A 27,789-nucleotide genomic window follows, 5' to 3' on the forward strand; every position below is an offset into this window, starting at 1 on the left:
TCCCAGTCGTGACCACCCTGCAACCAGCACAGAATAATTTAATCCCAATATTGATGGGAAGTGATTAAATAAAGACCTGCATGGATGGATTACATTAAGAAAAATAAAATTAGGATTAGCAGTCCTGCGGGAAGAAACTCTGAAACCAAGTGCTTCTTTTAATCAAACAAGTTAGGAATAATAAGCTTTCCAATTTAGAGTTATAATCGACTAACTCTCTCAAAAGGGGATTCCTAAAATGTGAGCTCTATGTTGACTCAGTTTATCGGTTGTGCAACTACTTGTATGTGCAGGGCACTTCACCCTCTCTCTGTATCTCTACAAGCTAGTCACGTGATTTGTACATTGCCAGCATGTATGGATCCCCCGTCAGTAGAGAAAGCTTTGATGGCCAATATGGCAAAATTATTGTTAATCATGTAATGGTTAGAAAATGTATTCATGCAGCTGGTGGTTAAAGAATGAATAAACTCGAACAGCTGTTTCAAAAGGTAACTTGCGAGAGTTACCATTCAGTATTAGCTGCACCTCCAGTGCCTCCTTGGTCAAGGAACTTCATTCAACCATTTGTATTTAACAGCCAATGAAAGATGGATTTTACATGGAACAATAACTTCCGTGCGCGTGCAAGTTCGTGCATGTACAGTTGGCACAATCACTACAGAATGTTCCAGCTCAGAAAAAAGCAATTAAGCTCATCAAGTGTCTTGTCAGTATGTTTCTTCACTGGTGCCACCTAGTTCAACCCGACATCCTTGCTCATTCCTCATAGCCTTTAATGGTCCTTCTTTTTTTCCAAATAACTAAACCTGGAATTTATGGAATCTTCTTTAACAAAGATTTGTGGCTGAGAATTGCACATTCTAAATATTCTCGGTGTGCTGAAATTATTTCTAATTGCCTGTGGTTGCAATTCTCTCTGTTTGGACCTCCAGAGTTTGCTCACTGGCTAGGGGATGATCTATAAATGCTGGCAAAGCAAAAACAAAATACCCATATTTGGCTTGAAGCTTGTTGAACAGTTAAGCTACTGTAATTAGTCTTGGTTTCACTGAACACTGGTAAATAGTGTGCAACATTTTCAATCTGGATTATTGTTGAGGATTTGATGCAGAAAACAGCAGGTATCGTCATTCAGGTAGAGGATGGAATCAGGTTTGGTTCAGGCGACGCCCAACCAACATACAGCCTGCGGACAGTTTCATGTTGCCAATTTGGAAGAGTTATACGAGGTGCAACATATTCATCAGCAGGAGACATTCCCTTCAGGGAGGGGGGGGGGGGGGGGGGTGGAATAAATTAAAAGGAGGAAAAAAAACTGTGACTCTTTGAACTGCAGCATTTCCACACCAGTTCTGATCCTTATTTGGAAACTGTTTCCAAAGCTGAACAGCTGGTGCTGTAAATAATCACAGGATGATACTGCAACAAAATTAATTCGGAGGCTGCGATACTTTGTTTTCATAGAATGTAAAGTGCAGAAGGAGGCCACTCGGCCCATTGAGTCTGCACCGGCCCTTGGAAAGAGTGCCCTACCCAAGCCCACACCTCCACTCCATATAATAGCTTTGACAAAGAGTCATCGGACTCGAAACGTTAGCTCTTTTCTCTCCCTACAGATGCTGCCAGACTTGCTGAGATTTTCCAGCATTTTCTCTTTCGTTTCACCTCCACCCCATCCTGAGAACCCAGCAACCCCACCCAACCTTTTTGGACACTAAGGGAAATTTAGCATGGCCAATCCACCTAACCTGCACATCTTTAGACTTGCTGGAGGAAACTGGAGCACCCGGAGGAAACCCCCGCAGACACACTGAGAACGTGCAGACTCTGCACAGACAGTGACCCAAGCCGGGAATCGGACCTGGGACCCTGGAGCTGTGATGCAATTGTGCTAACCGCTTTGCTATTGTGCTGCCCAAACCTGTTAATCAGGTTCAGTGGGCAATTTGAGAATGGTTTAACTTTATGCCAAGGCACTGACAAATTAAGACTGCAAAACTGTATGGTGTACAGTTCTAATCATCCTCTGGGGCAATCACCTAATTTGAGTATATAATAGATAAGGCTGCCTGCAGAATTATGTTGCTATAAATATCTCTAGTCCAATTTATACAGTTTAGTGTTAAACCCCAGTCGTGTGCTTAATCCCATAAATCAAGTAGGAACTCATCACTGCAGCATAAAGCAAGTGAACCAGAAGGCAATTCCTCACCGTCAACATCAGCTCAGCTTTCTGGGACTGATATGAACTTGCTGATTAGTGACCAGGACAAAGAGTCCAATAAACTTCCTTTTTTAAAAAAAAAATGTATCCAATATTTGTATGCTTCACGGCTGACTTGTGTTATTGAACATCAGCTTCATTAAGGTTTTCTCGGTCTTTTATTTACAGAGATAGAATATCACATTTATCATGTTTTCAATTAGCACTGATAAATGGTCGCCACAACATCGTGGGCCGAAGGGCCTGTACTGTTCTATAGTCTATATCACCTGAAAGTGCTGTCATACCGTCGGAGTTTGAATCTATCGGCCACCTCAGATTCATAGAACATAATCTAACTCATAGGATCATACAGCCCTTCATGTATGTGCCTGTTCTTCAAAAGAACTATACAACTCTACAAATCCCACTCCCCTACTCTTTATTTCCACCCCCCCCCCCCGAGGCTCAGACTCTTTCATCCCCTCTCCCAACCAGCCGAAACAGGTTCGCTCTTTCTACTCCGATACCCTTAATATCTTAAAAGATAGGGCAGCATGGCGGTGCAATGGTTAGCGCTGCTGCCTGTCGGCGCTGAGGACCCGGGATCAATCTCGGCCCCAGGTCACTGTGGAGTTTACATTCTCCCAGTGTCTGCTCACCCCCACAACCCAAAAAACCTGTGCAGCGGAGGTGAATTGGCCATGCTAAATTGCCCGTAGTGTCCTAATAAAAGTAAGGTTAAGGGGGGGGTTGTTGGGTTACGGGTATAGGGTGGATATGTGGGTTTGAGTAGGGTGATCATGGCTCGGCACAACATTGAGGGCCGAAGGGCCTGTTCTGTGCTGTACTGTTCTATGTTCTATGAATTGGTCATGCTAAATTGCCGCTTAATTGAAAAAAAAAGTATTGGGTACTCTAAATGTATATTTTGAAAAAGTATCTTAAAATACTTCGATCAATTACTCCTTTGCCTTCTAATTTCCAGCAAATACCACCATGGTTTGTGCAATCCTTCCATAAGATTTAGCCATTTGTATCATTTAACCCAAGGTATCATTCCAGCAAATCAATTCTGCACTCCCTCCAAGGCCAATATACCTTAGCACAGCTTGATGCTCATCACTGCTCACACTGTGTAGTCTAGGTGTGGTCTAACTAGTGTTTTACATAGTGATTGTTACCCCTTTGTATTATACAAGTTCAGTTTTCCAATACTTTTTGATTTTTCATTTTGTTAGGTTCACTAACATTTTACTGACCTATGTGCAAGGATACCCAAGTTTCTTTGAGCATCCACTGGTTCCCACCATTTCAGCATTATGAAAATAGTCACCCATCCTTTCTAGGTCCAAAATGGATTGACCCAACACTGACCTACATTGAATTTGCAGTTTTGGCCACTTAATCTATTTGTCTCTCTGCAATTTTCTGTTCCCACTTACACTACTTACAATCCCACCCATCTTTATGTCATAGAATTTACAGTGCAGAAGGAGGTCATTCAGCCCATCAAGCCTGCACCGGCCCTTGAAAAGAGCACCCTACTTAAGCCGACGCCTCCACCTTATCCCTGTAACCCAGTAACCCCACCAAACCTTTTGGACACCAAGGACATTTTATCATGGCTAATCCACCTAACCTGCACATCTTTGGACTGTGGGAGGAAACCGGAGCACCCGGAGGAAACCCATGCAGACATGGGGAGGAAGTGCAAACTCTACACAGACAGACACCCGAGGCCAGAATTGAACACGGGTCCCTGAAGCTGTGAGGCAGCAGTGCTAACCACTGTGCTACCATGCCATCCATTTCATCAGCAAACATGGATATGCGGGTCACTTCACCATCAGTTATGCCGCTAATAAATACAATGAATAGTTGAGGGTCCCAAAGCAGATCCACGCACGATGCCAGTAGTCACATCCTGCCAATTATTCCTGCTTGGTGTCTGGATAGTCAGCTAACCTGCTAACGAGGTCAATAATGTGCCCTCAATTCCATGAGCTTTGACTTTATCTTGCAGTCTATTATAAGAGATTTCATCAAGCGCTTCTGAAAACTCATAAATGTAGTTTTAGGATTACAGGATGCACCTTGAACCCTGCTTCTGATTGATATAAAGCAGAAGGAGGAGTTCAAATATCCCCAGCACTCCAAAACAGTGCACAGAGCCATTTTTGCTCAAAAACTGCCTTTACATGTCAAAGTATTGATATGAGAAGATGTCTTACTTTGGTCAAGGAAAACAATGCTGAGAAACATAACAAATTCAAAATGCTAAACAGTGCTCAAGCTTTTTGTATCCTTTTTGAAGCCATAAATATGGCATCATCTTCATTCCAGCTAACAAATATGGCACTGTAATTTTAGCTGCAGGATATCGCATTGTGGTTTGGCAAGGGAGGGCCACAAGGAGAAAACACATCCTGATACTTATGAAACTAAGCTGGGTGGCTGGTGGAGGAAGCAGATGGTCAAAAATTAAAAATGAACTCTCCACTTGATTTTTAAGCGCTAGCAATTTCCACAAAATCAAAGATTTTACTGTGCAAAAGCAGCCAATTTCCTTTACTTTTATTTGGTTGGGACACGGTTCATGGAAGTTTTCCAGCTTTCAGTAGTTTGTACTAGCAGAGAGTACCCATACAGAATCCAGCTGTTAACTGATAAGAGTTGCAACAGATAGGTTCACCTGCTGGGCTGACCATCTTAATGCCAAGGAAGAGGAAGGAATGTACCAGCCAAATTTGAGGAAGATGGCATCAGCTCAATAATTTCAAGGTAGATATAACTGACACTAGTATAAGAAAAGGAACTGTGTATTGAATCATTCAAGATGGTAAAATAAACAAACAGTCATTGATGCATTTTAAAGAAAATATGTACTCACGAATTCTCCCCTCGAGAATCTTTTGGAAGGATCTCAGGTTTCTCTGCAAAATAAAACACAGATAAATACAATGGCAGGTCTAGTACAAAGCATTTTGATCAAACTAAGTTGCCGTCAACTAATAAGCTCTTCGTATTTCTCAATGTCCCAAACTAATGGTCTCATTTTAGCAACTAGGTTGTATGAAAAGTTTTGTATCAAAAATCTACATTTGATTTGGAGAATCCAGGACACAGGATGCTGAATTTAACATTTGCAAGGAGCATCCCAGGAGGGTTTCTTGAAACAATATGTAGATAGTCCAACAAGGGAAGGGGCCGTACTGGGCCTGAAATTGGGGAATGAGCACGGCCAGGTGGTTGAAGTTTCAGCAGGCAAACATTTCGGGAACAGTGACCATAATTCAGTACGTTTAAGGTACTGTTGGATTTTTAAAATAAATTTTGAGCACCCAATTCTTTCTTTCCCCAATTAAAGGGCTAATTTAGCATGGACAATTCACCTATCCTGTACATCTTTTTGCGTTGTGGGGGTGAGACCCACGCAGACATGGGGAGAATGTGCGAACTCCACACGGACAGTGACCCGGGGCTGGGATCAAACTCGGGTCCTCGGCACCATGAGGCAGCAGTGCTAACCACTGCACCACCATGCTGCCAAAGGGATAAAGATAAGTAGTCTTCGGGTGAAGGTGCAAAATTGTGGGGAAGTGTGTGTAGATAGCCTGGGGTCACATCGAGATCAAAAAGGAAGTGTTGGGCGTCTTAAAAAACATTAAGGTAGCTAAGTCCCCAGGGTCTGATGGGATCTACCCAAGAATACTGAGGGAGGCAAGGGAGGAAATTGCTGGGGCCTAGACAGAAATATTTGTATCCTCACTGGCTACAGGGGAGGTCCCAGAGGATTGGAGAATAGCTACAATTGTTCCTTTGTTTAAGAAGGGTAGCAAGGATAACCCAGGAAATTACAGGCCGGTGGGCCTTACGTGAGTGATTGGGAAATTATTCAAGAGGATTCTTCGAGACAGGATTTACTCCTATTTGGAAGCAAGCGGGCATATTAGTGAGTGACAGCAGGGTTTTGTGAAGGGGAGGTCAGGTTGATCGCGATTTTTGAGGAAGTGATGAAGAGGATTGATGAAGGCAGTGGATGTTAGCTACATGGACTACAAGGTCTTTGACAAGGTTGACTTGTAAAGAAGGTGAAGTCACATGGGATCAGAGGTGAGCTGACAAGTTGGATACAGAACTGGCTCGGTCATAGAAGACAGAGGATGGCAGAGGGCTGTGACTAGTGGTTTTCCGCAGGGATAAGTGCTGGGACCTTTGTGGTCTGTAGTATATATAAATGATTGGGAGGAAAACATAACTGGTCTGAGTAGTAAGTTTGCAGACTACACAAGGTTGGTGGAATTGCGGATAGCGATGAAGACTGTCAAGAGGAAACAGCAGGATATAGATCGGTTAGAGACATAGCTGGAGTGATGACAGATGGAGCTTAATCCGGACAAATGTGAGGTAATATATTTGGAAGGTGGGAATTATACAAAATGGCAGACCTCTTAAGAGTATTGACAGGCAGAGGGATCTGGGTTTACAGATCCACAGCTCACTGAAAGTGGCAACGCAGGTGGAGAATGTAGTGGAGAAGGGATATGGCATAATGCCATGGCCGATGAAGGCAAGTGAGCACAAAAATTGGAAAGTCATGCTGTAGCTGCAAGTCATGCTGCAGCTGTATAGGACCTTAGTTAGGCCACACTTGGAATATAGGGCGTGACTCTGTGTAAAGGTTTAAGTGCGCTAGTGAGCGGGAATTACTGCAGGTTTCCCGGCACTGGCCCAGTGAAGCCGGCAACGTGAGGCAACGTTAATTGGCCCACTTAACGAGGCCTCACGGGCTTCTCGCCCCAAATGATGGCTCACCAGATGATTCGTTGGCACCGCACTCGCTAGCCCCCCGGCTAACAAGGTCGAGCAGCACTTAAGCTGCACTTGCTCAGCCAACCCCAGCCAGCTCACAACATCGTCGATGAGGAGACCAACCCCAAGATTTAGGGGTGCTGACCTGCGGAGGCTCCTGGACATGGTGAAACCAGGAGGGGTGACCTGTTCCCCTGGGGGTCCCGGAGGGTGAGCCGCGAGGCCACCAGTGCTGCCTGGAATGAGGTGGCAACAGCTGTCAGCTCGGGGAGTGTGACCAGGAGGACTGGCCTCCAGCGATGGAAGAAGGTCAGCGGCCTATACCGGGCAGCATGAATGAGTAGATGCCACTGAGCCCCCGGAAGGGAGCATTCATCTCTCAACCCGCAACCCTCCTTGGCCCCCTCCCTCTTCAACCCTCCCTCCATCCACCCCTTCACCTCAACCCTCCCTCCACACCCTCTCAACTGTAAACCATGCACGGTGGCGAACGGTGCCCTCTGTGTTTTCTCAGGAAAACCTCACCCACAATTGGCAGGAGTGGGCTTAGACTGGCGGTGGGGTGCCAGACTTGAGAATCCTCACCTCCTTCGAGAATCGAACTCTGGAGGTGACCAGGGTGGCCGAGTTCAGTGTGGTCACCCCTGCAGAGACTGGTGGATGCTGCAGAGGTGAGGAACCACCGGGCTCCAATTGGAGGCCCTGTCAAACGTGAGTAGTGATTGCCTTACTGACTGACCCATCCCTCCCACTGACCACATGCCCATTCTTCATTAGGTCCACCAGCAGATGGCACCAGCCATCCTGGACAGCACCCTCTCTTGACTTCGAGTAGAACACCTCAGAGGAGATCTCCGAGGATGCAACCAATATAGTTGCATCACAGCTGTCACCCCCACCCTCCACCAGTGCAGACGCTCATTCCTCAGTGGGAAATGTTAGTGGATAGGATTCCGGGGCACAATCTGGTGAACACCACACTGCTAATGATGCATATCAGGTGGAGGCAGGAACCCCCAGGCAAGACAGTAGTCGGAGGGCTGCTGGATCCCAGGACCCAGTTGGATCCCAGCCTGATGCTGAGCCTGTGGAACAAAGTCCAGAGGCTGATGGGGGACGATAGGGTGCGGCCGGGACATTCAGAGTGATATTTCAGCATCACTCCAGCAGATCCATAGTCAATTGGGGGAGTACCAGAGGCTATGGGCGCAGGAGATGGCGCCGGCAATGAGTGGCACCGAGGCCAACACTACTAGGGTGGTGAACGCAGTGGAGAGCCTGGTGCATGACGTTGGCAAGATTAGTGAAGGTGCCCAAGATGTCGCTCAGTTGTTGAAGGCCATGGCCGAGTGTCTTGACAGAATACCTGACTCGCTGGGGATGTCACCCAGTACCAGGGTGACCTTGATGAGGTTCTGCGGGACATGTCCCGCTCTCAGATGGGAACGGCTGAGGCACTGCAGAGCTTGTCCCAGTCACTGAGGACCATTGCCGAGGACGTCAACACGATAGTGCAGACATTGGAGAACCGCCAGGGCTGGCAGAGCCAGATATTGTAGAGGCAGCTGGTGTTCGAACCAGCTGCCCATCTGTCCCAAGGTGGACCCCTGGGCCCTATGTACACCGACCGGGAGAATGGGGTGCCGAGTTCCAACCCGTAACCGTCCAATGGACGACAATGGTAGCCACCAGCTTCCCCGCCTTCCACCCCTCTGATGAGGCAGTGTCTCGAGATCAGCACATAGGATGGGGAAGCACGGCTGTGCATATGCCGTCGACAGGTGAGCCAGGGCCCTCCGCCCCCAGCGACGATTCATGCCAGGGAGCATTGAAGACCATGGGACGAGAGGTCAGCAGCTGGCTGCCTCCACTCAGATGTACATACTGGGGAGACACCCAGATGTAGTGGTAGAGCTAGGAGAGCCAGGCACATCAAGGATCGCTGAGGGCGCCCGTGGGTTTTGGGGGGGGGGGGGGGGGGGGTGCAGCACGATTGAGTGGGGACCTTCACCACTGCCTCCTGTCCTGCAGCCTCCGGCTGAAACACAGATTCTTCCTCGGCCTCGCCCTCCAGCCACTGATGGTCTGCCGCCTCCTTGTCTTCATCGGAGGTAGCCACATGCTCCTCATCACCAACCTCCAGCTCGTCGCCCCGCTGTTGTGCCAGGTTGTGGAGGATACAGCGGACCACAGCAAAGCGGGTAACACTCCGGGTGGTTTACTGCAGTGCACCACTGGAGCGGTCAAAACATTGGAACCGCATCTGGAGGTGTCCGATGCAGCTCAAAATGACAGCCCGGGTGGCTGCACGGGCCTCGTTGCATCGGGTCACCACTTCGGTCTCCGGCCTCCGTACTGATGTCATTAGCCAGGTCCTCATCGGATATCCCTTATCCCGCAAGAGCCAGCTGCCCATCAGGAGATGCTCCTCGAAGAGGGCAGGGATGACAGACTGCCCCAGGATGTAGCTGTCGTGCACATTCCCTGGGAAGTGTGCACTCACGTCCATTATCTGCAACTGGTGGTCGCACACAAGCTATATTTCGAGGGAGTGGAACCACTTTCTGTTAAATAGGGCACCCCAAATGGCCCGGTGAGTGTAAGGCAACATGCGAGACACCTATTACCCCTGGACCTGGGGCAACCCGGTGAGTGTAGAGAATCCTGCAGCCCGGGCATCTTGCTCGGGTCCATGTCAAAGACGATGTAGTCCTCCGCCCGGGCATTCAGCGCACCTGCAGGCTGCGGCCTGTGAGAAACCACATAGGTTCCAGCTCGAGCCATGGAATGATCCCATGGCCTATATGTTCAGGGCTGCAGTGACCTTGACAGCCATTGAGAGCGGGTGTCCTCCTCCTCCATGTGCCAAGTTCGCTAGGATATAGCGCAGGTGTTGCATCGTCTCCTTGTTGAGGTGGAGCCTCCTGTGGCACACGCTGTCCATCATTTGTTCAAAGGACCAGTGATGCCTGCACACCCTGGGCTGCAGGACTCCCCTCTGCATCCCTCCCTGGCCTGATGGGCAGCCAGGTCCTCTGGGTGTAGGGCGGGGTGTGGCACATGGGCCGCTGCCTCGAACATCTGCAGACACTGCTGCTGCCTTCTCCGGCGTCTGGCCACATTGCGTAGCACAAGCACAACTAGGGCAACTTCTGCATTTAACATCCCTGCCATAGCGTTCAATATCTAGAAGGCATTGGGAGAGGGTGTTAGATTGACAAATGCCAGTGGCTCCCACCCTGGGACCCTCCATTCCCCCACTGATCCTCCCCACCACCCTATCCTGAACGCCCTGCCTATGTACTCCTGGCCTCAAGGTGCCCCACTCACCAGGCCTCAGACCCTGTACCTGCTCACACAACGTCAACCAGACCGGGCACAGGCCCCCTCCCCATGACACACACCCACTCTCCAGCAATGGACATGTCCCGCCAAGTTGTGTCCCATCCCCTGAGTGTTCGGATGGTGGCTCCTGCTGTGGTGTTGCTCCCCGCAGTGTTCAGGTACACTGTCCATACATCAAGGTGTCATTAGCCAGGGCCTCAACAGATATCCCTTATCCCCAAAGAGCCACCGCCCATCATGAGATGCTCCTTGAAGAGGGCAGGGATGACAGACTGCCACAGGATGTAGCTGTCGTGCACACTCCCTGGGAAGTGTGCACACACGTGCATTATCTGCAACTGGTGGTCGCACACGAGCTATATTTTGGGATGCTGGGCAATGACTCCCACATGCTACATGACCAGCCCACCCAAAGGACTTCAGTTGGGTTGTGTGAAGTGCTCCCTTAACCACGATTGCCAATTCCCAAGAGGCTATAGCCTTCAACTAAACAGCCAGAGCCCTCGTCAACCGGTGGGGGTTATGGGTGGTCAACTGGTGGGTGTTATGGGTGGTCAATGAGGCAGCTGGGCAGGGACAAGGTTTGTCCCTGGAAAGGGTACACACGATCCATGGGTTGGCATGATGGCTATGAGCGACTGCCCTCCCCGGTTGCCCCCTCACCTTCTCATGGCAGTCCACCCCTGTTGAGCATCCCCTACCTCCCACCGAGCACATTGGCAGCAAGCCCAGCTCCCCCAGGCTCTTTGCCTGTGAACAAATTCACCCGAGGAAGGAGCAGTGCTCCGAAAGCTAGTGTTTGAAACAAACCTGTTGGACTTTAACCTGGCGTTGTAGGGATTTCTTCCTGTGAACAAAGATGGCTACTCGCCTCATCTCAGAAGCTTTTCTGCCAGGTTCACGTTTTTGAAAAGGTGTACTTGCTGGGGAGGCCGCTGAATGACAGGAAGCCATTGGATAAGGGGTGGCTCTCGTTAGTTGTATAGAAATGAGAATTAAGTGTGGTAATTGGTTTCTCGTCATGCGACAGTGAGATCCTGATTACACCAAGGGGAGTGAGCCAGTTGCATCGCAAACTGTTTGACGCCAGGCGCGGATCTTGTTTTTGGCCTCTCCCGTTATTCACTGACCTCGTTTCGCTTTAGTGAGAGTGTAATGAGGTCAGAAGATTGTGCCTATAGTGTTCAATTCTGGTCCCCAGACTACCAGAAGGATGTGGAGGATTTGGAGAGGGTACAGAAGAGGTTTACCAGGATGTTGCCTGGTATGGAGGGCATTAGCTAGGAAGGAGAGGTTGGGTAAACTCAGTTTGTTCTCAGTGGAATGACGGAGGTTGAGGAACAACCTGATGGAAGTCTACAAAATTATGAGGTACATGGTCAGAATGGATAGTCAAAAGCCTTTTCGCAGGGTGGAAGAGTCAATTGCTAGGGGACATAGGTTTAAGGTGTGAGGCAAAGTTTAGAGGAGATATGCGAGGGAAGTTATTTTTACACAGAGGGTAGCGGGTGCCTGGAACTCGCTGGAGGAGGTGGTGGAAGCAGGTACGATAGCGACGTTTAAGGGGTGTCTTGACAAATACATGAATAGGTTGGGAAGAGAGGGATACAGACCCTGGAAGTGTAGGTTTTAGGTTAGACGGGCAGCATGGTCGGCGCAGGCTTAGAGGGCCAAAGGGCCTGTTCCTGAGCTGAACTTTTTTGTTCTATCACAGATCATTAAACAATGTATTCTGGGGCTCAGAATCCTGAACCACCAGCACCATAATGACGGGGTGCCCAAAGCGGAGACAAAATTACCACATAGTTCAGATCTGTGCACCGGTCATGGCAATTCAAACAATACAAAGGTTTGAGTATCACTGGAAAAAGACTGGTGAAAGCTTTTTGTCTTGCACTCATCACGCAAGAATATCAAACATAAAGAGATCAACATTTTTTACTTCATGAGAAGAGAGTGCTGATTGGTTGGCAAATGGACACAAATTGATAGAGGAACTGCCATGGAGAATGTATCAGTTTAAAAAAAAAGAAAATTTAGAGTGGCCAATTCATTTTTTCCCCCCCAATTAAGGGGCAATTTAGCACGGCCAATCCATCGACCCTGCACATCTTTGGGTTTGGGGGGGGGGGGGGGGGGGGGGGGTCGTGAAACCCACGCAAACATGGGGAGAATGTGCAAACGCCACACGGACAGTGACCCAAAGCCGGGATTGAACCTGGGAGCTCGGCTCCGTGAGGCAGCAGTGCTAACCACTGCGCCACCATGCTGCCCCGAGAATGTACCATTAAGTGATGACTGCCCGTCAACAAACAGGCATTGCTAGAAATTCAAACCAGGCAGTTTGACTCTGATTGGTCAAGTTACTGCCCTGGGGAATGGTGGTTGCCTACTTTGCTCAGTTGAAACAGACACAATGTATGTGCATGTGCTTTTTGTCTGCAAAGGGTAGGGCTCTGTGTATAAGTATATGTAGCTTCCAACACACCCAAGTGAGCCACATTGTGAGCCTAACTTACTTGATTATTAGGAGGCAGCACGGGTGGTGCAGTGGTTAGCACTACTGCCTCACGGCACCCAAGACCCAGGTACAACCCTCGTCCCGGGCAGTTCAAGAAGGCAGCTCATCACCACCTTCTCAAAAACAATTAGGGATGGGCAGTGAATGCTGGACTATCCAACGATGCCTGCATTACTTGAATTTTATTTTTTTAAATAAATGTTTACAGATTACACCTGTTCCAACTGGCAAAAATAGGCGACAGACATTCTCTGGGTTCATTCCCCAGGGCAATGTCTTGACCAGATTCAACCTGCTTGGTTTGAATTTAAACAAACCTTAGCAGCGAACTGTCAGTCATCATTTAACACAGGAACAGGAGGAGGCCATTCGGATCATGGCTCATCATCTCACTCAAAATAGCCTCACCTCCCCCTTCCCCCCATATCCTTTGATCCACTTTGCCCCAAGTGCTATATCTAACTGCTTCTTGAAAACATTGATTAACCCGAGGAAGGAGGAGTGCTCCGAAAGCTAGTGTTTGAAACAAACATGTTGGACTTTAACCTGGTGTTGTAAGACTTCTTACTTGAAAACATTGTTTTGGCCTCAACTGCTTTCTGTGGTAGCAAATTCCAGAGGCCAACCCACTCTCTAGTGAAGAACTTTCTCCTAATCTCTGTTCTAAATGATCTACCCCGTATCCTCATGATCCATTCTCCATGACAATGGGCGCGATTCTCCGCCCCCCCCCACGCCATTTGGGAGAATAGCGGGAGGGCCTCCCGACATTTTTTGCGCCCTCCCGCTATTCTCCCCCCCCCCCCCCCCTTGCCCGACCACAACACGAATCGCCGCTCGCTGTTTTTTACGCGAGCGGTGATTCTCCGCGGCCGATGGGCCGAGCGGCCGGGCCTTTACGCCCGTTTTTTCACGGCAGCAAACACAGCTGCTTGCCCACTGATTGTCGGGCCTGCGTCCAAAAGGGATGCACTATTTCCCCTCCGCCGCCCGACAAAATCAAGCCACCACATCTTGTCGGGTGGCGGTGGAGAAATGCGGAACCGCGCATGCGCGGGTTCCGTCAATGGCGTGATGACGTCACCCGCGCATGCACGGGTTGGAGCCGGCCGCGCGTCACCTTGGCGCGTGGCCTTAACGACGGTCGTTAAGGCCGCGACGCCGTGATTCCTGGGGTCCCACTCCTAGCCCCGATTTTGGGGGGGGGGGGGGGGGGAGAATCGGGTCCCGGGAACGGGCGTGAAGGCTGCCGTGAAACACGGCCAGTTTCACGGCAGCCTTTACGACTCTCCGCATTTGCGGAGAATCTCGCCCAATGACTCTACTTGAAATGAACGGAAATGAAATGAAAATCGCTTATTGTCACAAGTTGGCTTCAAATGAAGTTACTGTGAAAAGCCCCTAGTCGCCACATTCCGGCGCCTGTTCGGGGAGGCTGGTACGGGAACTTGCCAACCAAGCAACACTCTCTTCTCATGAAGTATAAATTGCTGTTCCCTTTACATTTGGTAATTTTACAAATGTCCTGATGAGTGCAAGGCGGGCAGCACGATAGCACAGTGGTTAGCACAGTTGTTTCACAGCTTCAGGGTCCCTGGTTCGATTCCTGGCTTGGGTCACTCTGTGCGGAGTCTGCAGGTTCTCCCCAGTGTCTGTGTGGGTTTCCTCCGGATGCTCCGGTTTCCTCCCACAGTCCAAAGATGAGCAGGTTAGGTGTTGTGGCCATGATAAATTGTCCTTAGTGTCCAAAAAAAGGTTAGGTGGGGCTACTGGGTAACGGGGATGGGATAGGCTTAAGTGGGGTGCTCTTTCCATGGGCCGGTGCAGACTCGATGGGCCAAAGGGTCTCCTTCTGCACTGTAAATTCTATTCGATGAAGACAAAAAGGTTAAATGTATCTTTTTTCAGTTATACTCATTTCAAAGGAGCTACAAGCAAATATTGGTTATTAGTTTACACTTCCTAAGGTACAATATAACTAACATTACAACAGTAACTATGCTTCAAAAGTACTTCTTTCGCTGTAAAACACTTCGGTACATCTGGAGATTATAAAAGGCATAATCGTGCTCGCTTCTGCAGCACAGATACTAGTAAAAGGCATAATATAAATGCAAGTCTTTCTATAAGCCATGGCAGAGCTTCCATGCATCTTGTACATTTTTGTTAATTGGAACATGTGCAAACTTTATCAATAACAATACGCACACACCAAGAAAACCATGGTTAGAAATAAGATATGAACATGGTATTGATGCAACAACTTCACTTTAACATGTTATGAATAAAGAAGCCTGATATCAGAATGGCTTTTATTTCACTTCAATAGAAAAATCTGGATTGTTGTGACAACTCCACATTAGATGAGGAGCCAGCTGACTGAACATTGCTGACGCTTTACTTCTGTAAAATAGACCTCAGCCAACAGCCCAACTTGAAATTGTGGCTAGTCAACATTGAATCAAAGGATGATTTAAATAGGTTAATGCCTCCCTTTATAGTGGGGGTCAGGAGCTGAACAAAAACATTTGGGTGATTCGGTTCCTGACTGGCAGTATAATCCAAGTGGATTTAGAAAAGTCCAAGTTCCTGCAGCAATAAACACTGCTGTGCTCAAAGATAAATTTATGTGGTCATCGCAACCTTTATCTGGTTGCTGTTGACCTTTTTTTGTGGTACTTATAACTTTGTTCCTCTCGGTGTGAGCTTAAAGGCTTGTATAAAAAGTGTCACCACAAATATAGTATTATATTTGTACTCATGTGTTTATTTTAATACAAATTTTTAAGCCAACGAAATGATAAGCTACATTTTGGAGATTTATCTTTGTACAGTAACTAGAACGGAAGCTAAAGTCAAGAGCTGGCGGGGTGTCATTTGAGACATGCAAGGTTAATGTGCCCCAAATTCGTAACTGCCTCAAATATATATGCTGTCATGATAAATCATATGTCCCCTGGGGCAGCACGGTAGCAGAGTGGTTAGCACAGTTGCTTCACAGCTCCAGGGTCCCAGGTTCGATTCCTGGCTCGGGTCACTGTCTGTGCGGAGTCTGCACGTTCTCCCCGTGTCTACATGGGTTTCCTCCCACAGTCCAAAGGTGTGCAGGCCAGGTGGATTGGCCATGCTAAATTGCTCTCACTGTCCAAAAAGGTGGGTTGGGATTGCTTGGATGGGGTGGAGGTGTGGGCTTGGGTGGGGTGCTCTTTCCAGGGGCAGGTGCGGTCCCGATGGGCCGGGTGGCCTCCTTCTGCACTGGAAATTCTATGATTCACTCCAATGACCAGCCTTGCATAGCCAGAGGAGAAATACTATGGAGCTACCTCAGCAAAGCCTGGTAGGTTTGAGTTTGAGTCCCTGCTAACTTTTAGATGTAGACATTGGACCCATGAGAGCTGCATCTGGTGCAACAATAACGTGCCACTATGCACCAGAAGGAGCTCCGATTGGTGCAACCAAAGTGATTCTTGGTGCATAACAACTGATAACAGTTGGCCAAACGCAGCTCTTGCAAGGGCTACCTTCACTTCACTGTAAGAAGCCTTACAACACCAGGTTAAAGTCCAACAGGTTTGTTTCAAACACGAGCTTTCGGAGCACTGCTCCTTCCTCAGGTGAATTGGAGCGATTCACCTGAGGAAGGAGCAGTGCTCCGAAAGCTAGTGTTTGAAACAAACCTGTTGGACTTTAACCTGGTGTTGTAAGACTTCTTACCGTGCTCACCCCAGTCCAACGCCGGCATCTCCACATCTTCACTTCACTGGGATTTAAATGTCCCATGGGCTGTGCTGAGATTACCCAGAAAGCACCTTCCCCGATGGCTCTCATTCCTGGTAACCTGGGGACGCACCCAAAGGGGGTGGGGGTAACTTTTCAGTTTGGGAACTGTGTTTCTAGATGCTAGAAACATGGAAAGCCTACAGCACCCACACCATTCCCTTATTATTATTGTTTATACTACGTATGGGCTAAGAGTGCAGATGCTTTTAGAAAAGGGTTTTAATCTAATTGAGGTAGGAATGTTATTCCATTCAATCACACCAAATGAAGTCAGATTTAAGAATTTTCTGCCGATGTGAACAGTCTTACCATGAGAACATATCCACTGTAACAAACTCCAGCATTTGCAACTAACATTTTAATTAGATTATACTGCACCATGATCAAATCTTTCCAAAACTACAAAACTAAGAAATGGATCTTCAAGTGTAAAACACAAACAAAAAAAAAAAAAAATGTCAGTATGTATTTGAGTTTCACGACTAGTAAATCAGATTGGAGCTATTACTCACTGTGTCCTACAAAACCAGAAGGGACATGCTGGGTGTCCTAGATACAAAGAAAATACCTCTTAGTATGTTAGGTTATGCACTTCACATTTTAATTCAAGTCTGAAATTATTTTAAAATGTTTGCACAGGTCAAGTTTCCCTGTACCAAAAACAATTTTCCTCAAAAGCACATTTAATAAAATTTAGGAAAATATTCAATTAAAAAAATAATTCCAACAAACACAGTCTCACATGAAACACTGTGCATTAGTTCTATTTACCTGCTTGAGATTCTTTACGCACCTTGTTTTGAAAAGGAAATTTGGATGATTCTGTTGTACTAGGTGTTTGGATGGCAGTCAGAGGAGGTGGCCATGATTGCGTCATTTCCTGTCAAGACATCCAAAACAAGTCAACGATGAAATTATTCTCATCTCACAATTTGAGGGGTACCCCAAGTAACAGAAGCCAATCTGACATTAGAAGCTGCAATGCAAGGTAAATATGCGAATAATATAGGCATGGGACCGTGACACAATGGAAGCTTTTTTATAACGGAATCAGGAACTAATTAAGATTCCAGACAAAACAAAGCAACATTGAAGGGGAATTTTATTAAACTCCACAGGAACTGCATGTTCATATGCAGAGGACAGAAAGACAGGGTGAGAGTACTCATGAGTCACATAAGCCTTTGTGGCTAGCTAAGAGTGGTCTGGCAGAGGCCTTTTGGCAGGCTGCCATCCACCCTTCCTCTGGCTATCAGGTGTGGCATGGTTGGAAACTGGTGGCAATATTGCACAGCAACAGGCAGTTAGTGAATGTTGCTGAAGTATAAACTCGGGACAGACACAAGAATACCAAATTTCAAATGATCACAACAATTTATACCGCAAGAGAAAGAGTGCTGATTGGTTGACAAGTTGATGCCGATTGATTGATGCATTAATTTTGAAAGACCCAGGAGCTTGGGGAGCCTATTGTTCCCCGCCTCTTTCTCCAAGGCAATACCTTGGCTAATCAGGTATTCTTGTATTTGTTGTGATGAGTGCATGACAAAGAAGCTTTGTCAACATGTCACTCTTTTCAGAAATATTCAAGTTCTGTACTACCTAGTGACTGTCTGCATACGGTCAGTGAAAAAAATAGACAAATACAATGGTGGAATGTTTAAATGTTATAGCTAGTCAGAATATTAGAAAGAAAGAACAGGAATAGAGTTTACCCTTCTTAATGTAAAGTTGCTTCAGTCAAATTGTGAGCATTAACTACCCACTTCTTTGGATCAAACACCTTTGGATGTTTAATTCAAGGTTATAGGATAAATCATTGGATAAATCATCGTACATTTAAGGAGATAGATTGTAAATTTAAGGTGATAGACAGATTTTTAATTCTTAATGGGTTGAAGGGTTATGGAGAACAGGCAGGAAAGTGGAGATGAGGCCGACAGTCGAGCAGCCATGATCATATTGAATGGCGGTGCAGGTTCGAGGGGCTGAATTGCCTAATCCTGACCTAGTTATTATGTTCTTATTGAAGTTTACAAAATGATTTTAGATCAGCAGATCACATTTGAAATCCAGAAGCAGCTGCAGAATGTCAACACTGCAAAATTACATTATTAGTAAAGTAATCTGTACAAACGTGGTCTCCCATAATATTAAAGTTAGTTATTTACGCATCATTGAAGTCAATGGAAATGAGATTTAGGAAAGCAGCAGCTGAACTAATATCGCCCATTTTATATCATCGTCAAAAGTTGCATCAATGTGCATTGCAACCTAATAGATATGACACTGAACTAGCAACCCGAAGGTGACGAGTTCAAACCAACCAGAGTGAGAAGTGAAAATTAGTTCTGAGCTACCAGCTCAAAAATAACCATGAAAGCTTTCAGATCATTAAAATTGCTAACGTCCTTTAGTATCTAGGAAGCCACAAGTTTAAAAGATCAGCTAGGACAAAGAATTGAAAACCGTCACCTACGTCATTTTTTTAAAAATTGGCATCATATAGCTGCATTTTCTATCAAGATTCAATGACTAAATATATCCTTTTTCATAGGGAGTCAAAATAGTTATGTTGCTTATTCAATTTACATTGGTTACCAGGTCAGCAACAAGTGGCTTCAGATGGTCAGTTGTTATTAAATTGGCTTCTGGGTCTGAGAGTCAAACTTGTACAGGCACCTTGTGTTTTAACCACTTCACTTTCATAAAGCTAGAGTCAAAAAGGAGAAAAATCAAAACCTTTTAGACTTCTAGTCATTATACTTAATGTACTGAAGCTCTGGCACACTCATTCACTCAGCAAGGTGGAGAGGATTTAAATGGTTAACACAGACAAAAACAAACCAAGTTTAAGCAGCAAAGTAAGCTTCTTGAGAACAAGATCATTTGGTCTACTGAGCTCTTAATTCCTATGTTTACTAACCAAAAACTAGCCATTTCCTGAAATGGAATTTCCCTTTTGGGTTGCTCAGAAAATAGCCCAGGTTTAAAAAGCAGGGGAGGGGCGGCATGTGGCATAGTGGATAGCACTGGGACTGCAGCGCTGAGGACCCAGGTTCGAATCCCGGCCCTGGGTCACTGTCCGTGTGAAGTTTGCACATTCTCCCCATGTCTGCGTGGGTGTCACCCCCATAACCCAAAGATGTGCAGCTTTGGTAGATTGGCCAAGCTAAATTGCTCCTTAATTGGAAAATAAAACAATTGGGTATTCGAAATTTATTTAAAAAAAGAAAGATAAAAAACAGGGGATCCCAGTCTACAATCTGCTTTTAACCATTGCCCTTCCATCGTAAACCATTGGTTGCTTTTCAGTACAATTTTGTATTCTGACAGGTCTTCTGCAGCCATTTTGCCTCCTGTGAAAACATACTTGCTTTTCCTTGAGAAGTTAGCACATTAGTATCTGATGCCTGTGTCTTTTAGATACGAACTGAAAATGAAGAGCAGCCTTCCGGTTTAGGCAAGTATAAAAGATCTCAGAGTAGAGTTTGGGCACAATGGGCAAGCTGGTCACATATCGTGCTCAGAATTGTGCTCATTTTCTAAATTGATCTTGTGGTTGAGTTTCGGCTCAAACTAATTTGCTTAATCACAAATTTAAAATCTTCCGCCAACCCAGGGCAATCAGACAAAGCTTTAGAGTGCAATTGTTTCATTTTCCCTGGCGTTTAAAAAAATCCTTGATATATGCAAGAATGGTTAACTAGTTTACAAAAAAATAAACTGAAAATAACTTTACAAAACTGTTTTACTAATTTAATTGGTGAATAGGAGTCAACTTCTTAGCAAATTAAATATTTCAAAAATGCATTCAAGGGTTAAGCAGTATATACCTTTACCAAAAAAAAACTTAAATAAAAAAAAATTTAGAGGACCCAATTATTTTTTTCCAATTAAGTCAATTTAGCGTGTCCAATCCACTTACCTTGCACATCTTTTTTGTGGGGGTGAAACCCACGCAGACACGGGGAGAATGTGCAAACTCCATGCGGACAGTGACCTGGGGCCAGGATCGAATCCGGGGCAGCAATGCTAACCACTGCACCACCAAAAAACAACTTCATTTAAGAGTCATCTCGAAGTTGCAAAAAAAAAAATGAAAACCCACTGTGATGAGTGTTATTTGATCTGAGAGCAAGTTTGTTGTGTTATGAGGAGTCAGCTTCCAGTTTGATTGTGTTTGTTAAAACCAACAAAAAAGATTCTGGGGACTCTATTTTTACTGGATGGAACTTCAAACAGAAACTTTATGGATGTCCTCAAAGCATCCCTGACGGGGTCAATCATTCCAGTCGACTCTTGCTGAAGTCAAAGCATGAAATAGAGCACAGAGCCCTCCCAACAACTCTGACCATCCAAGCACACACTGGATGGAACTTCAAGCAGAAATTACCCAATTAAGTGAAAAGCAAAATACTGCAGATTCTGGAGTTCTGAAATAAAAACAGACATTGATGCTGGTAAAACTCAGCAAGTCTGGCAGCATCTATGGAGAGAGAGTTAACGTCAAGACCAATTTGACAAAACTGTTCAAGGGCACAATAGACTTGAAACATCAACTCCCTTTCTCTCTCAACAGACATTACTCAATCCTTGGTGCAGGTTTGGCTGCTTGGGTGGTCTAATAAACGTAGAACATACAGTGCAGGAGGAGGCCATTCGGCCCATCAAGTCTGCACTGACCCACTTAAGCACACACTTCCAATCTATCCACATAACCCAATAGCCCCTCCTAACCTTTTTGGTCACAAAGGGCAATTTATCATGGTCAATCCACCTAACCTGCATGTCTTTGGACTGTGGGAGGAAACCGGAGCACCTGGAGGAACCCACGCAGACACGGGGAGAACGTGCAGACTCCGCACAGACAGTGACCCAGCGGGCAATCAAACCTGGGACCCTGGTGCTGTGAAGCCACAGTGCTAGCCATTTGTGCTACTGCGCTGCAAAATCAAAATATCTTATTTCACCACTCAAGGCACACGTTTTCCCGGGGTCCAAATTACCAATTGTTCCTCAAGCAGCACCACCAAAAGAATTTCATTTGCTGTTCGCAGGGCCTTTCTATGCTCAAAGTGACTGCCATATTTGCCTACAAAACATCAATGGGGACATTTTCACAGGCAAGGGGAGGAGGCAAGTTTGGGTGTGTACAGAAGATAACAAAGATCAGCATCCTCTCCCAAGGCAACATTTCCAGAATCAAGGTGCTCATCATTCAAATCAGTACTGCATCCTGTTATTAGTGTACCTGACACCAGACTACTGCTATACTCAGAACTTTGTTTGGCAGCAACATTCCCAGGAGGACAACGGAAACACTTCGGGAAGTCCTCAAAAGATCCCATAAGAGGTCAAATATTCCTACCAGCTGGTGGCCAATCAATATAATGAAGGCACATTTAGGAAGACAGAAAGAATTCATTGGGAACACAGCATGGGACAGAACACAATGATTCATTGACCTCAGGGGCGGATTTACAATGAAACACACTGTCTCGCGGCACAGGCCGTTGAAACTGCATTGGGGCCCCAAAAACAATGAAGTTGCTCAGCCCATCACCGAAGAACACTGTTCACTCCCCTGAGCCTCTCTGCTCAGTTCCTCGTTGGCTCTTTAAACTTCTTGGTTATTTCCTGAAGCAGGTCTTTTTATTGGCTGCTCCGCATCTTATTGAAGTCACATCACACCCACTGTGGTATTTGATTGGCTGGTGCTGGTGATTAATCCAGCCTCCAATTGGCCTGTCTCTCCAGCTATCAAGCTTCCCATGATTCTTTCCCATGTGAGAAGCTGGAAATAGAGCCAAACTGCACCGAGCGTCTAGCTGCTCTGGGCCTGTCACCTAATAGTGAGAATTTGTGGAGGAAGATTGTACAGAGAAAGGCCAAGTTCACCCCTTTCCGCTCCACTATTAATTTGAACCCAAGTGATTAGCAGATGCATTTATGTTAATCAGTGTGTATCTATGTATATGTCTGCATATGGGGGCTTCTCAATTTAAAAAATAAATTGTTTATGGGACATGGGCATCGCAGGCTGCACTGCATTTATTGCCCATCCCTGATTGCTCTTGAGGGGGCAGTTCAGAATCAACCGCATTGCGGCGTCTGGAGTCACATGTAGGCCAGACCAGGCAAGGATGGCAGATATCCTTTCCTAAAGGTACATTAGTGACTCAGATGAGTCTTTACAACAATCGACAGTCATCATTAGACTTTAATTCCAGATTTTTATTGAATTCAAATTTCACCATCTGCAGTGGCAGTATTTGAGCCTGGACCTCCGTGCATTACTCTGGGTCTCTGGTTTACTAGTCCCATGACAATACCACTGTGCCACTGCCTCCCTTAGGTTATTATTTGCAAAGTTAATGTAAGACTACTTGTGAGAAAAAAAATTATTATTATGTGTTTGCATTTGTAAAGAATGTGGTTTTCTCTGCTCTAGAAATACACATACAGCAAAAAGTCTAGCGGTTCTTTCTAAATGTATCGACACCTCACAATCAGAACCATAATTTGTTTTAAAAACAATTCTCCCTTCTGATTGCTCCTGCTGATTTCCGATTTCTCCACCAGCTATATTTCCTACTGGACTGCCTTAGGAGAGCCCACTGCATTGAACGGCTTTGCACTCACTGCTCATCACCTCCTCAATTTAGTAGAGTGCGTTCTAATTGTTTGCTCACAACGCTGTTCCTATTGGTGGATCCTGAATTTTTCTACCAGTGGGAGGAGGACCAAGGCCCGACCAGCCAAATCAAACCACTGGGATGGGTGGAAGTGGATCTTGCTGTGTCTGCCAGCCCCTCAATATCACCATCCAACTGTTCAAGAAGGCAGCAACGACAGAGTATAGTCACCAGTTAGAGTTAACTTTCAAGGCACATACTCTTGTCTAACAGTAATGATTAATGTTTCAGTGATTAAAGTGCTGGTGAGAGGAGCAGGTATTCATTGTACAGTCCGATTATTGTACTAGCTAGTAGCTTGGGATTTGGGGAAAATAACAAAAGCAGAATTGGGGTTTCAGACAGCAACACATGAACTTTAATCTTGAACGCAGTGCTACGGCACTAGCTGTTTTTTTTTCAAAAGTGTTGTGCATTCCCAGTGTATGTTTACCTGTGTAGATGTGTGTGTAACTGTGAATAAGTAACTGAATGGGTATGAGATGTGACTACGTGAGATTTCAAAATTAAAATGACTGATGAACTAGTCACAGAGGCAAACCATTTAAAAAAAAAAAACACTTTAGTAAGTAAGTTTGAATTAATAGGGCAGTCATCCCGACTACGAACTGGCAATTGGCTCATCTAAATATAGCACTGATATGGAAGGGATATTTTTGTGACATGTTAAAATCTTCATTGCCCCAGAAGTTAGTGATTTTAATTAACCTACTCTATTCCGTAACATCTCCCCCAACCTGTCAATTTATCACCTATCAGAAATTTAAATGCCAGAGGTTTTACAAATCGTAAACACTACTTTCTTTCCATCCTGTGGGCTGGTTGACACAAACGAGGCGGAGCACATGGAACCATTATTTGTAAATCTGGCACTGACTGACCTGATCCTCTAAGCACTATCTGTTGCGCATGTGGCAGAGTCTGCAGATTTATCAGCCATTTTGGGACTCATGGAAACCGGAGTGGAAGCAAGTTAATTTTAATCCCATAGGATAGCCCATGAAGAAAAAGAAGAAATTCCCAAACAGTAGCAAGGCTGGGGGTCCCAATTTCATTCTACTCCATTATGGTTTTCACCCAGGCAGGTTTGAAAACAAGTGGGGCTGCCCATGCAGCTGCCGGGTAAGGTTTTAAAATATTCCAATATGCATGCAAGATATATTTTAAGCAAGGATTCTGGCTCTAGCAGCGAGTGGGCCATTTCTCAAGCTGTCAGCACTCGCCAGGGTGAACAGAGTCAGTGCACATGGAGAGTGAAGCAGAAAGCTGGAAAACCGGAAAAGCTCCAGCCATGAAACCGGAAAAGCTCCAGCCATGGCCAGGTTGAGAGGGTGCTGCTCAGTGCATTCCTTCGCAAAGAGCGTTTTCAGTGCTGAACAGGTGACTGTCAACTTCTTGGCAGTCACATCACCCGTTTTACACTTCAATCACCTTCTGGCAGGCTGTCAGCCTTCACCATGACATGCAAAGGCTTATGCTGCTCCCTCCTGCACCTCTGATGAAGATCAAGAGATGCAGTAACATTAACTCCAGCACAACCAGATACAGGAGCAACACCAGCACCGGCTGCTTCCCCTCCGCCACATGCCACTCCAATGGGCAGAGGGGATGGATACAGAGATCCAGCTCCAAGGCAGCAAGACACACACACACACACACACACACACACACACACACACACACACACACACACACACACACACACGTGTTCTTTTCTCCAGAAAGGAGAGAAAGCAGAGACGTCTGAGCAATGGCATGGCTTGTGTAGATAACAAGGGAATATTTGTGGCCAGTGATTGTGAGGCATGGGTGTAAAAAGACACTAGGAGGAGGGTGAATACGAGTGTTGACTGTTCATATGGGGGTGTGAGGTGCCTGGAGAGAGGAATGAATGGAGCTGCAAAGATATATTGTTCCAAGGAGTTCTGGAAGGGTGAATGTTGGAAAAGTCAGAGTCAAGGTTGGCATCTCACTCACCACTCCCACCCTCTTGTGGTCCTGTATCTCCTTAGTGCACTGTATCCAGGTTGAAGAGATCACATTTCTGCTGCTGGGTTCCTTGTCCACTTCTTCCCATGCCTTCTTGGTCAGAGAGGTTGGCCACTTCCTCCCATAATTGGGTAATATTACCTCATTGCAGCCCCTCCCATCTCCCAGCAGATGAGAGAGAGAGAGAGACACACTGGAGAGCCACCTTTTCAGATCTCCTCGCCATTCCCAACTCAAAAATCCATGTCCTGTTGAGTCAATCCTACCCCATACCAGCATTCCTCTAATTAGAAATCCTTCTGTTAACTGATTCGGCACATCATCCTGCCGACCCTTCACAATTATCAGAGAACCAAGAAATGGGGAGTTAAGGCCCTTGGGAAAGCCCGAGTCAGTGGGTTCCAAACCCATATAATCCTTCTTGAAATGGCAGGACCAAGTTCAGAAAATTCCAGCCAATGTCTTATTTCACAAATAATCAATTGCCTGGGATGTCCTAATGATGTGATAAAGTGCTACCAAATGCATATTATTTTCTCATGCATACAGGCTGATGAGCCTAACGTATGTGGAAGGAAAATTATTTGAAAGAATTTTGAGGGACAAAATTAAACTCCACCTGGGGAAGAAAGGATTAATCAAGGATAGCCAGCATGGCTTTGTCAGAGGGAGGTCATGCCCAACAAATTTGAATATTTTGAGGCGGTGACTAGGTGTGTAGATGATGACTAGGTGTGTAGATGAGCACAATGCAATGTATATAGTCTTCAGTAAGGCTTTTGACAAGACCCGCATGGGAGACTGATCAAGAAGGTAAGAGCCCATGGGATCCAAGGTAATTTGCCAAATTTGATCCAAAAGTGCTTGTGGCAGGAGGCAGAGGGTGATGGTCAAAGGTTGTTTTTGTGACTGGAAGCCTTTGCCCAGTGGTGTACATCGGCAGGGATTGGTACTGGGCCCCTTGTTGTTTGTAGTGTACATTAATGATCTAAATGTGAACGTGGAAGGTATGATCAGTAAGTCTGAAGATTACACAGAAATGGTGGTGTGGTAAATAGCGAAGAGGAAAGCCTTAGATTACAGGAAAATGGAGACAGGATGGTCAGATGGGCAGAACAGTGGCAATTAGAATTTAACCATGAAAAGTGTGAGGTGATGCATTTTGGAAGGACTAACAATGCAAGGATACACAATGAATGGTAGGACTCATGGAAGTAGAGGCCCAGAGGGCCCAAAGATCCCGAACGTTACAGGACAGGCGGGGATTTGATTCCTGGTTTGGGTCACTGTCTGTGCGGAGTCTTGCAAGTTCTCGCCGTGTCTACGTAGGTTTCCTGCGGGTGCTCTGGTTTCCTCCCAAAAGTCCCGAAAGACGTGCTCGTGTACCCGAACAGATGCCGGAGTGTGGTGACTAGAGGATTTTCACTGTAACTTCATGGAAGCCTACTTATGACAATAATGAAGATTATATGATATAAGATGGTTAAGACATATGGGATGCCCGTGTGGAGTTTGCACATTCTCCCAGTATCTGCGTGGGTTTCACCCCCACAACCCAAAGGTGTGTAGGGTAGGTGAATTGGCCACGCTAAACTACCCCTTAATTGGAAAAAAAATAATTGGGTATTCTAAATTTATTTTAAAAAAGGCATATGATATGTTTGCTTTATTAGCCAAGGCATAGAACAGAAGAGCAAGAAGGTTATGATGAAGCTGTATAAAATGTTGGTTAGGCCACAGCTAGAGTACTGTGTGCAGTTCTGGTCGCCACACCATAGGAAGGATGTGATTGCACTGTAAAAGGGTGCAGAGGCGATTCACCTGGATGTTGCCTGGGCTGGAGCATTTCAACTATGAAGAGAGGCTGGTTAGGCTGGGAGTGTTTTCCTTAGAGCTGAGAAGGCAGAGAAGGGACCGGATTGAGGTGTACAATATTATGAGGGACGACTTCCGGTGGCGGCCATGGAGTGAGAGGTTGCTTATTTGGCAGCTCTTGCTCGTGGTGGACTTTTGGGACCGTTGCCCCGATTTATCGTAGAGTCAATTTACAGTGCCATTCGGGCCAACGAGTCTGCACCGACCTTGGAATGAGCACCTTACTTAAGCCCACGCAAACATCCTATCCCTGTAACCCACCTAACCTTTTTGGGCACCAAGGGCAATTTATCATGGCCAATTCACCTAACCAGCACATCCTTGGACTGTGGGAGGAAACCGGAGCACCCAGAGGAAACCCACGCAGACACAGGGAGAACGTGCAGACTCCTCACAGACACTGACCCAGTGGGGAATCGAACCCAGGACCCTGGAGCTGTGAAGCAACGGTGCTAACCACTGTGCTATGGTACGGATTATGGGGGATTTAACCGGTAAAATTGGAGACTGGTGAGACAGAGAAGAGGAATCCCCCACCTCCTTATGGAGTTGTGGACCAG

General features: G+C 46.2%; 1 protein-coding gene across 7 annotated transcripts in view; it reads right to left on the minus strand.

Annotated features, from left to right (window-relative positions):
* Nucleotides 1-27,789, minus strand: part of LOC119963117 (AF4/FMR2 family member 1-like) — a 210,477-nt gene that overhangs the window by 64,088 nt on the left and 118,600 nt on the right. For all 7 annotated transcript variants that reach the window (XM_038791729.1, XM_038791733.1, XM_038791728.1 and 4 more), the window contains exons 5-7: nucleotides 17,461-17,547; nucleotides 17,180-17,216; nucleotides 5,100-5,142 (exon numbers count right to left, since the gene is read on the minus strand). In XM_038791729.1, coding sequence (XP_038647657.1) covers nucleotides 5,100-5,142; nucleotides 17,180-17,216; nucleotides 17,461-17,547 — 167 coding nt within the window. The remainder of the gene's footprint in view (nucleotides 1-5,099; nucleotides 5,143-17,179; nucleotides 17,217-17,460; nucleotides 17,548-27,789) is intronic.

This window comes from Scyliorhinus canicula, chromosome 3 (assembly GCF_902713615.1).
Source record: "Scyliorhinus canicula chromosome 3, sScyCan1.1, whole genome shotgun sequence".
NCBI lineage: Eukaryota > Metazoa > Chordata > Chondrichthyes > Carcharhiniformes > Scyliorhinidae > Scyliorhinus > Scyliorhinus canicula.